The sequence below is a fragment of the Pleurodeles waltl genome, chromosome 3_1, assembly GCF_031143425.1.
Source record: "Pleurodeles waltl isolate 20211129_DDA chromosome 3_1, aPleWal1.hap1.20221129, whole genome shotgun sequence".
NCBI lineage: Eukaryota > Metazoa > Chordata > Amphibia > Caudata > Salamandridae > Pleurodeles > Pleurodeles waltl.
The window spans coordinates 1172225397-1172243047 of NC_090440.1; the positions used below are offsets into that span (position 1 = coordinate 1172225397).

Here is a 17651-nt window from a genome sequence, read left to right on the forward strand (position 1 = left end):
CCATTCAGCACTGAAATAGAATAATGTTACTTAGCATAAGGTTTCCCACACATGCTTATATTATGGGGTTCTATGATTACATCTGTAGCAACACTATACTTTCAGATTACATCTGCATGTGATATGGTCAGTTCTGGTTATTCGTATTTACCCGAACAGAATTTGATGCCCTCATATAAAAACTAACATACCAAGTCTCGCATTTAACAGTCTAATTTTGATTAAAAGATACAATTAGCAAAGGTGCAAAATGTTATGTTTTCGCACGTACCCCTGACCAAACATAAGAAAAGAAACATTAACCACACCATAACTGGGAGGGGACAAATAAATATCCTTTGACAACTTTTCAAATACTTTAAAAACTGTTATTGTTGGAGCCTGCAGCTAACCACATCCCACAACACTGACCTCCAAAAACCCAGTGATGCAAGGATCAGTGAAAACTGAATTGGATGAAAGTACAAATACTTACCCGCGAAGTGCCAAACCAGCAAAGAAATTGTGAGGGACAATAGCAATATCCCAATGACGACTGCAGCAATACATAGCTTGCTCTTCAGTCCTCGTTTCTCCAACTTCTTTGTATTTGTAGCCGGTAGAAACTCAACTTCTTCTTCAAACCCGTTCATCTTCTGTGAGAAGAACAAAACAAGAAAGTAAGTCAGAATGAATGCTTCTACAAGATCATGGTGCATTATCCTTAAGGAGTGAACAGCAGGGTAAGTAATTTAAACAAGCACAAACAACACTGTGGTCCCTACTGCCCAAGCAGACAGAACTTAAGTTTGAAAAGATCCTAAAACTTTCTCTTGCCTCTGCTTGGATCTATATAACCCAATGGAGGGATTTCTTTCTGTTCAAATCCTAATTCTCATACCACATTTTTCATGTTAACAAAAATACAAGTAACGGAGGGGAGGGCGGGGAGGGGGGGAGCGCAGAGAGGAGGAGGAGGGAAAGCACAGAGAGGAGGGGGGCACAGCGCGGAGAGGAGGGGGGAAGTGCAAAGGGAGGGCGCAAAGAGGAGAGGGGGCGCAAAGAGGAGAGGGAAGCTGTGAAAAATGGATTTCTTAACTTGGGGTGAGGGCTCCATTTTGTCCATTTGTTCTGTGCTACAAACAAAAATGTAGGTCTTCATCACCTGTTTAATTTCTTCTGTTGCAGATGTGAAACTTTGTAGATGTGTTAAACCGCCCTATGTTCTAGAAATGTTATCTCTGTGTTTGAACATCCTGTTCTTGTGGTTTAAAGGTGCTATAGGAAATGTTTGCTTGAAGGCATCTGGAAATTGTGACACATGTATAGTGTGGTAAAGTGGGTTTTTTAGTTTTTTTTTTGCAATCAAAGGCTGAGGGAAAGGTCAGTTGCTTAGGCCAAAGGGTTTCATTTTGATACTCTTTGGAGGTGACCACTGCAGCAAATAAAATGCTATCTTGAAGCATACTCTGAATCCTTGTATTCTATCTTGTACAAATTCAGCTTCTTACAAGAAGAGGCTCGTAAATTTATTTCACAGAGAGGAAGGGGAGCGCAGAGAGGAAGCCCTGGTTAGGGAGTATGGAGTTACCCCAGAGGAGGGTATGTTGTGTTTGCAGGGCAGTCAGATACTGTCTCACCAGTTGGTGGATGATGTGGGTTACCTTTTTAAGGCACTGAGTGGCTGGGTGAAGGGTAATATGGTTAACACATGAGGGGCTGTTCAGTTTGATTGTTGGAGAGCATATGTTTAGTCACAGTTTTCCAGAGCTACACCAACACCTGGTGGAGTACGAGCTCTCTGACTCCCAAGGAGCTTACACTAGAGGGGGACCTCTGGGTGTGTGCCAAAGTGTCTGGGATGGCACTGGGGGGGGGTGATCTCAACGAGAATGGCTCAGTTTTTCCCCATTAGAGTGAGGGGGATGGTTGCAGTGACCCAGACAGGTCCCATGATGGGAGTTCCTTAGTGTCAGGAGAACATGGGGGGGGGGGGGGGCGGGGGTGAGAGAGGAGGGCAGCTGTCACAAGCGTCCCAGCAGTTCTGGTATCTGGCAACACCACTCCAGAGAGGAGGGTGCAGAAGGCCAGATGGAGGGGTGAGATGGGGAGACAGTACTCAGTGGGCCAGGGGTTGCGAGGTCAGAGCTCCCAGGAATGACCATGGTGATGCCACTTTTGGCTTGGGAGAGGTGATGCTCTGTCAGATGGATGGGGGTCAGAGGATCAGCACCAAGCACACACACACACAACACATTAGGAATGCGTTTCCCTTGGAGGGAGTGGTTGAGCTTCCCCCTAAGCCCTGGCTTGCCAGGCACAAGCTAAGCCTAAGGGTACTGACCCTTGGTCGGGGTGCAGTTGTAGGTTAGCACCCCTGAACTGGTGGGAAAAGTGTGCAGGACGGCTGCCACAAGTGCCAACAGTTCTGCATTTTGGGGATACCACTCCCAAAAGGAGAGTACAGAGCCATGTGAAAGAAGCAGGGGAGGGTAGCAACGCACCCCTGACTCCTGTCCAGCTTAGGGGTAGAGGCCGTGGGCTCGAAGACCAGTCTCAGGATACCACCCCTGAACTGGTGAGAGAGAGTGGACAAAGGGTACCAGTCACCTGGAGCTACTGCCCCCCACTCTGAGAAACCAAAGAGATTAGAGAGCTTTGGAAGGGCTGCGGCCTGGCTCTCATCACTTACAGCTGTCAGTGGTTACTGTGGGTTGCGGTCCTTGTGGACAGAGTTGCCCTTGGGTCGGGACAGGAGTCAAACCGCCAAGGGTGGAATGGGCCACACCACTACTTTGGCCATGGTGATACTGTCTGCCTACATCTGTAAGCAAAGTAAGGTTATGCACAGAATGGGTCCAGAGGTGAGGATAAGGAATCACCATGGGTTAACTTGGTGGGCCCTGAGATTATGGGCTGAGGGATCCAACTGGGTTCTGAAAGGCGCAGAACTGGAACGCCCCTGCTGTTGCAGGCCAGGGTCCATGTTCTATTGCCCTAAGCAGGGAAGTCCATCAAGGTATTGATTGGTCTACCCTGGTTTTAGGAAGAAAGAGGGATGTGTTGGACCTGGCCCTTTTTACAGGGTTACCCCAAACGTTTTGCAGTCTTTCTCCTAATTTTTCTGACCTGTTTTTGTTCGCTATACCACTCTGGCACTTTATCACTGCTAACCAGTGCTAAAGTGCATATGCTCTCTGTCTCAATTGTATTGGTTTCTCCATGATTGGCATGTTTGATTTACTTGTAAGTCCCTAGTACAATGCACGGCGGGGGCCCAGGACCTGTAAAACAGATGCTACTACTAGGCCTGCAGCACTGATCATGCCACCCACATGAGTAGCCCTGTAAATATGCCTAAGCCCTGCCATTGCAGTGTCTACATGCAGTTTTAAACTGCTATGTATCCTGGCAAGTGCACCCACTTGCCAGGCCAAAACCTTCCCTTTTATTACCTGTAGGTCACCCCTAAGGTAGGCCTAAGGCAGCCCCATAGGCAGTATGCAGTGTATTCAAAAGGTCGGCCATGTGATGGTGTGTTTTACATGTCCTGCTAGTGAAATTCTGCCTATTTAGGTTTCCACTATTGCAAGACCTATAACTATCACAGGGTAACGTTGGGATTGCCTTGAAATATCTTAAGTGTAATTTCCCATTGTAAGCAGATAGAGATAAGGAGTTTGGGGTCTTTGAACTCAACAATTTAAAAATACACATTTTTGGTAAAATCGTTTTTTGAATTATAAATATGAAAATGCCACTTTTAGAAAGTGGGTATTTTCTTCCTTAACCATTCTATGCCTCTACTTGTCTGCTGAATACACATCTGGGTCAGGATAACAGTTGGTCTGTTTGTGCATTCACTCTACACAGTCACACAAAGGGAGATGGGGTGTGCCCTGCATATCATGTCGGCCCATCACCAGGCTGATGGGTCTTCCTGAGATAGAGTGGTGGGAGCAGCTGACCCTTGCACCTAAATAAGGCTGTGCCTGTCCTCACACAAAGCAGTCTCCAACCCCCTGGAGGGTCTGGGGCCATGGCATGGGAAGGAAGGGTCTTGTGCACTACAAAGACTTCTCTTTGAAGTTTGCCTACTTCAAAGACAGAAATGGGTATACTTACTGGACCTCTGACACCACATAGTTAGAACACTTCTGAACTGAGGACAATCTGCCTGGAAGAAGAGATGGATGCTGTAGGGACTACCACTCCGCCTGTTGCTTTGTTGTGCTGGCCTGCTGATTCTGTCATGGGAGTGAAAGGACTGAATTCTGCTTTCTACATCCTGCTTTCCAAGGTTCTCAAAGGGTTTGAACTGAGCTGGTCTCCTGTTAAGAAGTCGCAGAGCCATCAAAGACTTCACCTGCCAGTGCCCTCTTGCTGAGAGTCCTGACTTGCCAAGTGGTGCCAAATCAAGTTCACGGGCCCTTGGAAGTGAGCTCTGGTGCAACCAAGATGAAACCAAGCACATCAATTCCAGAGCGACTTCGGAAACAACGCCACTGTCCGCCTCTGCGCTGCTGCCTGCACCGGAGCCATTGTGCCCACTGAGTGCAATGACCGTGAATGATGCTGCAATCCTGACCCCGCCGCAGCAGCTCTGAAATCCTGCCACAGTGTGAGTCCAGAGCGCTGTGTCAACAAAGTCCATGGCTCCAGGCTCTGAATACGCACACCACCTGTGGCCCTGCGGTGTGATCCAGACACCGCAAATATGGCATCTTGAGCAGCTGAATTCATCAACCATGCCTTATCGTAAGGAACTGACGCCTCGCTGCCAATGCTGCATCACCTTCCCTGCAACCGTGAGGCACCAAAGCCTCATCTCACATCTAGCAGTAAGGAACCAATGACTTACCTTCCTGGTGGCAGTAAGGATCGGACACTGCACAGGCTCCAGTGACACCTCACCTCCTCGACTCCGTGCAACATCTTTGCTTCATCGGCTTCCAAGGTACTGTACCCGGGGTCCGTGTAACTCCGTGACCAGTCGGAACTTCCTCGGGAGTAGCCTTGGACTGTTGGAAACAACTCGTGATAGCCCCAGTTGAAGCTATTGTGTTTCTAGGCACTAAACTACATTCAATCTTTACCAATTGGTATCTTTTCTTGTCCTTTTGGTCTTGTTTTACTCAGGAAAATATTGACTATTTTTCTAAACTGGTATGAAGTACTTTTGTGGTGTTTTCACTGTGTTACTGTGTATGAGTGTACAAATACTTTGCACATTGCCTCTGAGATAAGCCTGACTGAGCCAAGCTACCAAGGGGGTGAAGCAGGGGTTATTTTAACTGACCCCCCCCCCCCTTACCCTGACTAGAGTGGAGGTCCCTACTATTTGACAGGATGCAATTCACTGCCAACTAAAGACCCGACTTCTAACAAGTGAAGTTTGGTAAAAATGTTTTGCCTCATTTTAGAGCTGTCGCCTTAACAGGTAGGCAACCTAGGCATTTGAGTAGTATGTCATGAGCTACAGTGTCAAATGCTGCAGAGAGGTAAAATATCATACGTACGCCTGACCCTTTGCTTTCAATAATTATCCTAGGGCTATCAAAGACCGAGGCAATCACCAATTCTGTGACTTTAAACTTAAATCTTTTGAATGTAAACTAAAGATAAGATTTTTAAGAACTGCATAACCAGGGGTGTGGGTTTGTGCGAACAAAGATAGGCTACAGACCAAGAGACATGATCTCCGAAGAACTCTGACTTAAACATCCAGATCAGTCCACAAAAAAAAGCACTGACCTGGAAGGGGGGTGATCCGTGCAATGGCACATGTCGGAGCCGAGTCCAGTGAGTCACTAGAATGATAAAAATTGATGGTGGACAACAGTCGAGCCAGCTTGTGGACCCAGAACAAGAAAGAAAAAGGCAAGATCAAAGCTGGAGGGGCGTTCTCATCCGAGGAAAGGCTCTGGGAGGGAAGAGAGACAGGGGTGGACTGTGGAGAGGTCCCAATGTGGAAATTTAATTTTTGTTAGAGCAAAAGAAAAACTATTGGCTGGGCCTGCTGAGGATGGCCACCCCACCGCACACTGGCCATATGTGAAGAGGAAGACTGAGGTGCTTCATGGGGAGGCAAGGCAGCTGAAACTTCCTCCACTTCCTGGGAATCCAAGAGCGGTTGGAGGAATGAAGTGACCCAATCCAAAAACACTAGCACACCCAAATTTTGCTGAAGTGGGTGGTGCAGGTGAGAAACCAAGTGAGAGGAGGAGCACAGGGGTGAGTGGACTGGGGCTCACCAGAAAGAAAGCAGACAGGTCACAGAGCGGTCCCATAAAGGTCAGGGTATAAACTAAGTAGGTGACATCAAGTATCTCTCCCGTGATGCCCAATTCCCCTGGGAGTGTGACATTGCACCCTCCAACTCCCAGTATTAAGTGACCCACAGCAAGGAAACAAAGGAGCCGCAGGGACAAGAAAAATATTGTTCTCTCTCTGCAGGAGCAGTAGAAGGCACAGCACAGGCGGGCAGGAACAGAGGCACGTCTCCAACCCACACACATAACAAACGTGTACGCGATAAAGGAACAAAGCTACCATCCCGACACAACAGGATGGATGGATTTTTTTAGTTGTAAGCTGGCAGAGACCAGCCAAAAGGGCACAAACCAACAATTAAGAAGTACTTGATGAGATGGAACACACACACACACACACACACACACACACTGGTAGCAGTGCTGAACTCTAAAGTAACCCCTGACTCTAAATTTTACCCCATCTCCAATTAAGTCATGCTCTTGAGGGCTGATTTCAAGTGGCAAGTAAAGAACAAGTGGTTATCACAATGAAAACAGAAATGGAAAAAAAGGAAAAAATGTTAAGCTGCAAAAGGACAGTTCACTTGAAGATGCTGAGAATAGCTTGAGGAGGAAAAACAATGATTTTCAGAATCACAGAGCGTGCGGAAGGTCCCAGTGCTGAACTGATTTGTGGAACACTGGGATCTCCTCAGCCTAAGAGGCTATCTACCTTTTTCCAGTAGAAAGTGTTCACCAAGCCCCAGTCCCAACCTCAGAACCTGGTGCTAATCTGAGAACCACTGTCGCACAATGACTGAGATGTTATTCTCCAGGCAGCTAGAATACCAGGCCAAACGACAAAAGAATGCAACAGTTAGGATCTTTCCAGACTTCATTCCCACAGCAAAAGTAAAGACAGTGTTTTGATACAGCCAAGAGGACTCTGGAAAAGCAAGAAACTCAAGAACAAGATGTTGTTACCAGCAAAACTGAGAATTATGGTGCAGGGAAATGATGTAATTAGCACCAGAAAGCAATTCAAAAGACTAATTAATGCTCTCAGAAAGAGATCCAACTAGAGAAGGAGAGCAGGAGCACAAGGTTGCAGTGAGTGGATCAGATGGCAAATGAAATCCTGCACCAATTAGAAGTGTGGGACATCTAAAGGAGAATTATTTCAACAACAAAGAGAAAGCAAGCAGATGAACCTCGTTGATAGGTAACTTAAAGGGGGGAACATGTTATTAGAGTCTATTTTAATTGACCGTAGCACAGGGTAATAACCAGAAGTGTAAAAATGAGCTATCCGACTTGAATATACCCCCAAACAAATAGCCATTTTCCTGAAGAAATCAATCCTTTTGGCCATTGTAGAACACTGGGCAGACCCTAAGGGCTGTTATGCAGCAGCAACAGGATACTGGAATTTGGAAAAAGAAATTTGGGAAAGGTAGTGGGGCATTATTGCTAAATTGCTGATTGTGCTTCTAATTTTGGGTGGAGGCTTTAATTTGACAATGTCTGAGTTATATAGACAGCGGAAAAGGTGAAAAGCAGGTGACTGCCGCCTCAACTGCTTTGTTGAATATTCCGATTTGGTTGACATTTGGCACTAGTCACATCAAAATAAAAGGCTCTACACATTTCATCTATCCTTTCCAGGAATTGATCTCATCAGGAAACAAAAAATACACATATCTTTCTCAGCAGAAGTGAGGTTTCTGACTAGGGCATCTCAGACCACTCAATAGTCTACGCTTTCGCAGGCCCAAGGGAGTGGAACCTAGGTATGTTGATTCTGCTGCAAGATAAGGAGGAGGTGGCAACAGCCTATGAATACAGTCAACTATTTTGATGAAAATGTCAGAGTCAGCAGTGACCTACTGGGAGAACAACAAAACAATTATTGGGGGCAGGAGAGATACCCTTGACAGCAGTGTGCAGGAAAAACCAACCGGGAAGAAGTAGATCTGTAAGATTTAACAATGATATGTACTCTTCAAAAATGAAGAGGAAGACAAGCTCCTTAATTTTAAAATACAGGATTTCCTGGAATTAGCCAAAAATTAAGCAAGGGGTCAATATCTAGCCAGACAAAAAAATATGCTGTACTCAAGAAGGGCGAGAAATGATTAGCTTGGTTGACTAACAAAGAGGTGAATGTCCGCTACAAAGGCAAATTTATAAGCCGAGATGGAAATAAGATCACTGTCCTAGAAACAGCAAAGATCACGGAAGATAATAAGAAGCTGTATACAGCACAGAAAAATGAGCGTCCAGTTGAGGAAATCTCAAAAGATATTGAACTTCCCAGACTCCAGAGCGAAGTCAAAGATGGCTAGAGCAAGCCATATCACCAGATGAGATGATTAGAGGCAGTTGGTGTGCTACAGGGCCACCATGCTTTCAGCTGCAAACCCAGTCAAAAGTGAAAGAAGTCGCCCACAATTGGGCAAGCCCCTCCAGAGCTAATCCTGCAAAATCCAGGCACACCTAAATTGTCAATCTCAAGCAGCCTCCCCCTGGCACCTCAAATGAGGAAGGGGAATGCTAAGGTGGAGCGACAAAGTATAAGCTTATTTGGCAGATGTTCCTTTAAAGTCCATCTGCAGTCATTGACATCAAAAGCTTCTACACAATGTCAACAAGCTCCAGCAAGGGACTAGACAGAAAGGCAATAGGTTTTTACTGGTGTAATTATCCTTTCTGAATCTACCCAGTAACAGGCTATCCTACCATCCACCTATCCTAGCACCACCCATCCTCCCAACCCCATTTGTCTGTAGCCCAATGCAGCAAATAACTTCATTAGAAACGGATTTGAATTAAGGTCACTACAAGCCTAAGCACAGCTACCTGGGGATCTAACATTAAAGACAACACAAGATACTTGTCTGGTCTCCTTTCCTCTTTGTTCTAACTCAACCCTGCAAAGTGGTTTGAACTATGTAAGTTGAGTGGCAAAGGAAGCCTGGTCCCATAAGTCAGAACTGCTCCCACAGCAACAAAGTAAAGTTGTATCTCATCAACAAAGGAAATGACGCTGCTTGAAAAGTGCTCTCAGGTGTGCTGTTTTCCACTGTGTTTTCCTCTGAAGGGGCTTTTCCATATAGGCAGATTTCCAGGATAGCTTAAGACGTCTATTTGTATATTGAAGCTGGAGGTCTTCCTTAACTTGGGTACCATTTCACACCTCACATCGAAATATTATTCAAGACTGATCAGATTACATATCGATCCATTAGTTTCAAGGTATAGTGTTTACACTTTATAATATGTGTATTAAGTGCTGTTACTGAGTCAAATTATGTAATGCAAGAAACAGGCTATTTTTAGGTTGAGTGCCCAAGCACTTTGACCTTTTGTAAGTATTGTGGACTTTTAATCACACCCACTTCACGCCAATCTCTTTCAGTCATTCGTTGACTGGCCTTTCACAAAAAACCCTTGTCATCATTGGTAAATGCTTTACGTTTTCCCCACCTTGGGGAGGTTGTGTTAACGCCTTGCAGACTGGCCCTGTTACATGGATAATTGCACTATTGCCAATATGTATGACTGTGAGCGAACTTTTTTCATTTGTGTCTCTACTTTGCACGCAGAGCAGTTTGAATCGGCTCGCTATGTCAACTAATGTTTTACTTTTCATTTTCAGGTTGAGAAATCTGTTTGAGCGTGATTTCCTCTATATGCCTCACCAGTGTGGTACTTGGAGGAAAGCACACTTGCCATGTCTTCTTCGGAATCTTACTGCAAAAAAAAAGCCTTCGCTGCCATGTTCCAGTGTGTTGCTTATTGGTAACATTCCCTCTTCTCTTAGGTGTTTTTCATCTAGCTAGACACTGTCGTGTCCAATTTATGTGGCAAGAAAAGTCCAGTTAGAAATTTACAACGCCAATAGCTGTTAACTCGGGCAAATGCGAAACCCACTGCATTGTACTGCGAATTCGTGTTATACATGGGCCTGTCCGGATCCCATAAATAACTAATTTGTCTACAGCTAAGAAAGAGGGCACAGGGAGTAGGGTCCTTCCTTGCATTACTCTTAATGATGGGGCACTTTTATAGAAGAAGGCGGGTCATATGTACTAGACGTCTGCATTATTTACCTTAAAAGGAAACCTCGCAACGAAGACCCATGTAGGCTAGCATCATCTTATGTTATGTGTAGTACTTGCCGTTAGGACGTGAATTAAGTATTAGTAAATGTACACACGAGGAATTCGGTGGTTTTAGTCCTACGTGGCTTCAAAAACAAAGGGTACAGAAAAAAAGCAAATTCTCTTGAGATCGACAGGCTGAATTTAATACAAGTAATGTTTTACTGCAATATCTCTGGAATCGATAGCATCGCGGCAGGCTGAACAGCTACCTTTTGTTGTTATTAAAAAGCAGCACAGCCCGGGACACTGCTTGGTGTTGTTGCTGACATCTCACCTGAATTGGCTAAAGACACAGTTAAAGTAGGTATTTAATTTGAAGGATCACTGCCTACGTGAAAAAAAACATCTGCATGGCAGAACGGAGAGTTCTAATAGGAACCCCCGGCTGAAAGCCAACCTCCAACAAGTAGAAACTCGTGCTTTGTAGAGAGTTTCGGTGGCGCCATAAAGCACAAAGCGTGACAAAACAGTTTCACCGCATTACGCCACTCCCTCACTTTCAGTGTGCCTGCCTACACTTCCGCCCACATTCCAAGAAACCGCAAAGCGCCAAACGCACGAAGGAAGCCACCTACAACCAGCAGGGCAGCGACATCTTGTGCGCTGCCTAGGCTCGACCTAAAAAACAGAAATGGCTGAAAGTCCTTAAGGCACAAAGTCCGTCAACACATATGCTTAGTGCTAATGGATTTTAAGCACTGCTCTAGTGTACTTGATAAATTGAGTGGTTCTTATCACAAGGTCTAGTCTTCAGTGGTAATTGATATTTTACTTCAACACTACAAGGAAATATATAAAATTCAAAAACGCTTATCTCTTTCAAATCAAGCACCATTTTGTTTGGCCTTCGTTAGTTACCACTACACTCTCAGATTAATTTTACATTGGGGTATATGACATTTAAGACGCTCGCCTGAAACATTTGCTAAACAAGTCCAGTGGGATACTCAGCAGCTCAGAGATGAGAGTACCCATGACAGGAAATCCCAAGTTCCACAGCATCATTTAAGCTTTTTTACTTCAACAGCCTTACATTAAAAAAATTTCCTCTCAACACTCCTTTGTTTCCTGAACTTATTTTTTTCCAGACCTCTGAAAACTTTTCTTCAAGCTTACACTTCCCACATAACTTTGCAAAAGCTTTTTACTCTCTGTTTTGTGTCTGTAGTCCTCCCTCTTCTTTTTTTCTGACATTTTTATATTTTTTCTGTTCTTTCCCTGACTGGCTGTCCCACAGCAGTTTTGTCCTCAATGCAGTGTCCATATGTTTTCTTTGCGTTTAAGGTATGCTCTACAAAATGTAGAGACCTGGGGCCTACAGGACCACAGACGTTGATGAGTACAGTTGGTTAAAAATGGATACACAGGAGCAGTGCCCTTTAAAGACGTTGATGAGAAGGCTTAATGCTGGCACTTAGTGGCAAAGGTGATTATTGGTGGCAGTGGTGCAATATAGTTGGTTAAAGATGATGAGGAGTGGCAGTGGCTAGAGTTGCTCATCACTGTAGGTGGATGTTTAAGGACAAAAGACCAAGTAGGGTAATGTGAAGCTCAGCCATCCCACCTGTACAGTTTGCCTAACCTGCCAATGATTTTTGCCTCCTCATCGTCCCACTTTGTTTCTTCGACCTGGCAGCTAACCCGGTTTTGTGTTGAGCACTCCATAAGAATGCATATTTATTACAAGCAGACTCTTCTGTACTTCTGCCCCCTGCGCTGCTCTCAGTCATCCGCCTCCAACCCTGCTGCACTCACCCATATTGCTTCTCATCAAGGACTCCTTTATGTTACTTCCCTGACCCTCCCTGTGGTATCTCAGTAGTACAAGAAATACTGATGAAGTGGGACACACACGTTGCTTTCGGTTGTTGTTTTTGGAAAGCAGATGTACACTTGGCTCTGTTGAGGGGCACCATATGGATGTTCTGTCAGTGTGATGTCTCTGTATGTGTTTTTGTGTAATTGTAGGAAAGTACCTCTTTTGACATGGTAACACCCCCTCTCATCCCCCCGCCCCCAAAACACACACACTTTTTGCCTCGTTTCTGGTGCAATTTTGACTGAAAGTGCAATGGGTCCCTGCTAAACAGGTCTCCAGTGCCAAATCTCTTTCCCTAAAACTGCACAGTTGGTTTTCCCAATTGGCAAACCTTTAGCTACCACTAAAAGTCCCTAGTAAATGGTACCCCTGGTACCTAGTGCATGGGGTACTAAAGGAAGACCCCTGGTGGCTGCAGCACTAATTGTGTCACCCTCAGGGACCCCTCACTAAGTGCACACAGTGCTGTTTCTGCAGGCTGCGTGTCTTGGTGAAGAACTAAAATGAAAACACGACATGGTACACAGGCGGTGTGCCCTGCACCCTTTACAATGCATGCAATTTATGTAAGTCATCCGTCTAGCAGGCCTTCCAGCCCTAAAGGAAGGGGGCATTATACGCTGATAAGCCTTCTGTTTGCGTTGCTGTGCAGAGTCGATCACGCCATTTTTCAGCACTGGACAAATACCAGACGCTAAAAATCAGCGTGAATGGCACAACCTAAATCACTAAAGCTATCCGCTGTTTGTGGAACTCTGCATAGTGCAGCAGAATTTTTGGGGCACTTCGCAGAGCTCCACGGAGCACAACTCTGCAAACTCTGCCCAGTCCTAGTCTTGACCCTGCTCAATTTGGAAAAGTCCAACTCAAACTGCCCATCCAGGTATCCCTGAATCAGAACACAAGAACCTCAGACCAGTTTCTCCCTAGTTATGGGCTCATCAGCCAGGTGAAGCGTGGTTCACGTACCACAATGTGCACGGGTTCCATGTCTGGGCATAACTGGGGCACAGGGTGACAAACTACAGTACAGAAAAAAGTGATGGATAGAATGCTTAAAATAATCTCTGCCACTGGTAATTACTGAAGGCTGCATCCCAATCCATTTAATTTGAACACCATGTCTCCTCTGGACCCAGCTATATGCAAATCAGTCTTGATCCTGCTCCAGTCTGAACAGTCCAGCCTGAACTGCCCAGCAGAGGTCCTCCCTGAACCAGAAAACAAGCAACGCAGGATCAGTTTCACCGTGGTTATGGGCTCATCAGCCAGGTCATACTTGGTTCCAGAGACAGTGTACACGGGTTCCACGTCTGGGCATACTTATCTCAGTTGGGTGACAAACTTAAGTATACAAAAAAGTGATGTCTGGAATGCTTGAATTAATCGCAGCCAGTAGTAATTATTCAGGGCTGCATCCCAATCTATCATTTTGCCCAACATGTCACCTCAGTTTGAATCCAAAATTTGGAAACTAAATAACGACGAATTGAGGTGCACCCAGAGTGATTACCACGGGCTGATATTAATTAAAACATTCTATTCTTCACTGTTTTGTATACTTATTTGACTCCAAGTGATAAATTTTATCAACTTTGCTCGGAGAAACTTAAGTATAGATTCTCACACAACTCCACATCTGTTGCCTGATCAGTGGCAAGAAAAGACTGCATAACATTGAAAGTCTGTCTAGAGGAGTTGGCAGGAGATGAGACAAATGGGAAAACAATGCCCTGTTCCAGTCTCTATTTCAGCTAGATCATAGTTTCTCCTCCAGTGTCTCTCTGGACTTGTGCATTTATTTTTTAAGGCAACAGATCAGTTGAAGACCAAGGATCTGAGGGGTAAGCCCTCGCGGAAGCTTTGGGTCTTACTGGAGCAGTTAAGATGATAGAAGAGAGAAAGCCAGTTGTCTATCTGAGCCACATTCTCCTCAATATCACCACTAAGCATACAAATTAAAGTTGAAAGGTTAAGGTCAATTACCCTGAACTTGGGGTGGGGCACGCTGGGCTGGCTGGGGTTGGCTCAACATAATTAACTATAAACAAGTATTACCACAGCCAATAGGTCTGGCCTATGCAAGAGCTATTGGCTTTGCCAATACATTCTAGCCATGGTGTACACCAGTGTGGCTGCTGTTCAGCACAGCTAAAAGTTAGTGGGATTAAGGAGAGTGGGGCTGAGTGGCATAGAGTAGAGTTGAATGGAGTGAAGTGGAGGGTCATGGAGGGCTGTGAAGGGAGTAGAGTGTTGAAGAGTGGAAAAGTGTAGAGTAGAGTTGAGTGGCATAGTTTGGAGTACAGTGTTGCGAGGGGCATAGTGTGTCAGAGTGGTTCAGAGTGGTGTTGCGTGGAGTAGTATGTTGTAGAGTTGAGTGGCAAAGAGCAGAATAGACTGTCAGAGTGGAATGACAGAGTAGAGCAGACTGTCGTAGAGTGGAGTGTAAAGAGTTGCCTAGACTGAAGTGGTGTTAATGTAGGAGGCTGGACTGGCTTGTAGTGAGTACCAAGGGGTACTTACACCTTGCACCAGGCCCAGGTATCCCTTATTAGTGTATAGGGTGTCTAGCAGCTTAGGCTGATAGATAATGGTAGCTTAGCAGAGCAGCTTAGGCTGAACTAGGAGACGAGTGAAGCTCCTACAGTACCACTAGTGTCATATGCACAATATCATAAGAAAACACAGATATACTAAAAATAAAGGTACTTTATTTTTATGACAATATGCCAAAAGTATCTCAGTGAGTACCCTCAGTATGAGGATAGCAAATATACACAAGATATATGTACACAATACCAAAAATATGCAGTATAGTATTAAAAAACAGTGCAAACAATGTATAGTTACAATAGGATGCAATAGGGACACATAGGGATAGGGGCAACACAACCAAAAGTGGAATGCGAACCACGAATGGACCCCAAACCTATGTGACCTTGTAGAGGGTCGCTGGGACTGTGAGAAAACAGTGAGGGTTAGAAAAATAGCCCACCCCAAGACCCTGAAAAGTGAGTGCAAAGTGCACTAAAGTTCCCCAAAGAGCACAGAAGTCGTGATAGGGGAATTCTGCAGGAAAGACCAAAACCAGCAATGCAACAACAATGGATTTCCAGACGAGGGTACCCGTGGAACAAGGGGACCAAGTCCAAAAGTCACGACCAAGTCGAGAGTGGGCAGATGCCAAGGAAATGCCAGCTGTGGGTGCAAAGAAGCTGCTACTAGGCAGTAGAAGCTGAGGATTCTGCAGGAACGACAAGGGCTAGAAACTTCCCCTGTGGAGGATGGATGTCCCACGCCGTGGAGAGTCGTGCAGAAGTGTTTTCCTGAAGAAAGACCGCAAACAAGCCTTGCTAGCTGCAAGTCGTGCGGTTAGGGTTTTTGGATGCTGCTGTGGCCCAGGAGGGACCAGGATGTCGCCAATTGCGTCAGGGGACAGAGGGGGTGCCCAGCAGGACGAGGAGCCCTCTCAGAAGCAGGCAGCACCCGCAGAAGTGCCAGAACAGGCACTACGAAGAGGAGTGAAACAGTGCTCACCCGAAGTTGCACAAAGGAGTCCCACGCCGCCGGAGGACAACTCAGGAGGTCGTGCAATGCAGATTAGAGTGCCTTGGACCCAGGCTTGGCTGTGCACAAAGGATTTCCGCCGGAAGTGCACAGAGGCCGGAGTAGTTGCAAAAGACGCGGTTCCCAGCAATGCAGTCTGGCGTGGGGAGGCAAGGACTTACCTCCACCAAACCTGGACTGAAGAGTCACTGGACTGTGGGAGTCACTTGGACAGAGTTGCTGGATTCAAGGGACCTCGCTCGTCGTGCTGAGAGGAGACCCAGGGGACCGGTGATGCAGTTCTTTGGTGCCTGCGGTTGCAGGGGGACGATTCAGTCGACCCACAGGAGATTTCTTCGGAGCTTCTAGTGCAGAGAGGAGGCAGACTACCCCCACAGCATGCACCACCAGGAAAGCAGTCGAGAAGGCGGCAGGATCAGCGTTACAGAGTTGCAGTAGTCGTCTTCGCTACTTTGTTGCAGTTTTGCAGGCTTCCAGCGCGGTCAGCAGTCGATTCCTTGGCAGAAGGTGACGAGAGATACAGAGGAACTCTGATGAGCTCTTGCATTCGTTATCTAAGGAAATCCCCAAAGACCCTAAATAGCCAGAAAAGAGGGTTTGGCTACTTAGGAGAGAAGATAGGCTAGCAACACCTGAAGGAGCCTATCAGAAGGAGTCTCTGACGTCACCTGCTGGCCCTGGCCACTCAGAGCAGTCCAGTGTGCCAGAAGCACCTCTGTTTCCAAGATGGCAGAGGTCTGGAGCACACTGGAGGAGCTGTGGGCACCTCCCAGGGGAGGTGCAGGTCAGGGGAGTGGTCACTCCCCTTTCCTTTGTCCAGTTTCGCGCCAGAGCAGGGCTGAGGGGTCCCTGAACCGGTGTAGACTGGCTTATGCAGAAATGGGCACCATTTGTGCCCATGAAAGCATTTCCAGAGGCTGGGGGAGGCTACTCCTCCCCTGCCTTAACACCATTTTCCAAAGGGAGAGGGTGTAACACCCTCTCTCTGAGGAAGTCCTTTGTTCTGCCTTTCTGGGCCAAGCCTGGCTGGACCCCAGGAGGGCAGAAACCTGTCTGAGGGGTTGGCAGCAGCAGCAGCTGCGGTGAAACCCCTGAAAAGGCAGTTTGGCAGTACCCGGGTCTGTGCTAAAGACCCGTGGGATCATGGGATTGTGCCAACAATGCCAGGATGGCATAGAGGGGGCAATTCCGTGATCTTAGACATGTTACATGGCCATATTCGGAGTTACCATTGTGAAGCTACACATAGGTAGTGACCTATATGTAGTGCACGCGTGTAATGGTGTCCCCGCACTCACAAAGTCCGGGGAATTGGCCCTGAACAATGTGGGGGCACCTTGGCTAGTGCCAGGGTGCCCACACACTAAGTAACTTAGCACCCAACCTTTACCAGGTAAAGGTTAGACATATAGGTGAATTATAAGTTACTTAAGTGCAGTGTAAAATGGCTGTGAAATAACGTGGACGTTATTTCACTCAGGCTGCAGTGGCAGGCCTGTGTAAGAATTGTCAGAGCTCCCTATGGGTGGCAAAAGAAATGCTGCAACCCATAGGGATCTCCTGGAACCCCAATACCCTGGGTACCTCAGTACCATATACTAGGGAATTATAAGGGTGTTCCAGTATGCCAATGTAAATTGGTAAAATTGGTCACTAGCCTGTTAGTGACAATTTGAAAGAAATGAGAGAGCATAACCACTGAGGTTCTGATTAGCAGAGCCTCAGTGAGACAGTTAGTCATAACACAGGTAACACATACAAGGCACACTTATGAGCACTGGGGCCCTGGCTGGCAGGGTCCCAGTGACACATACAACTAAAACAACATATATACAGTGAAATATGGGGGTAACATGCCAGGCAAGA

General features: G+C 46.2%; 1 protein-coding gene across 2 annotated transcripts in view; it reads right to left on the reverse strand.

Moving 5' to 3' along the window:
- Positions 1-17651, reverse strand: part of ST14 (ST14 transmembrane serine protease matriptase) — a 320066-nt gene that overhangs the window by 205609 nt on the left and 96806 nt on the right. For both annotated transcript variants that reach the window (XM_069224467.1, XM_069224468.1), the window contains exon 2: positions 476-635. In XM_069224467.1, coding sequence (XP_069080568.1) covers positions 476-635 — 160 coding nt within the window. The remainder of the gene's footprint in view (positions 1-475; positions 636-17651) is intronic.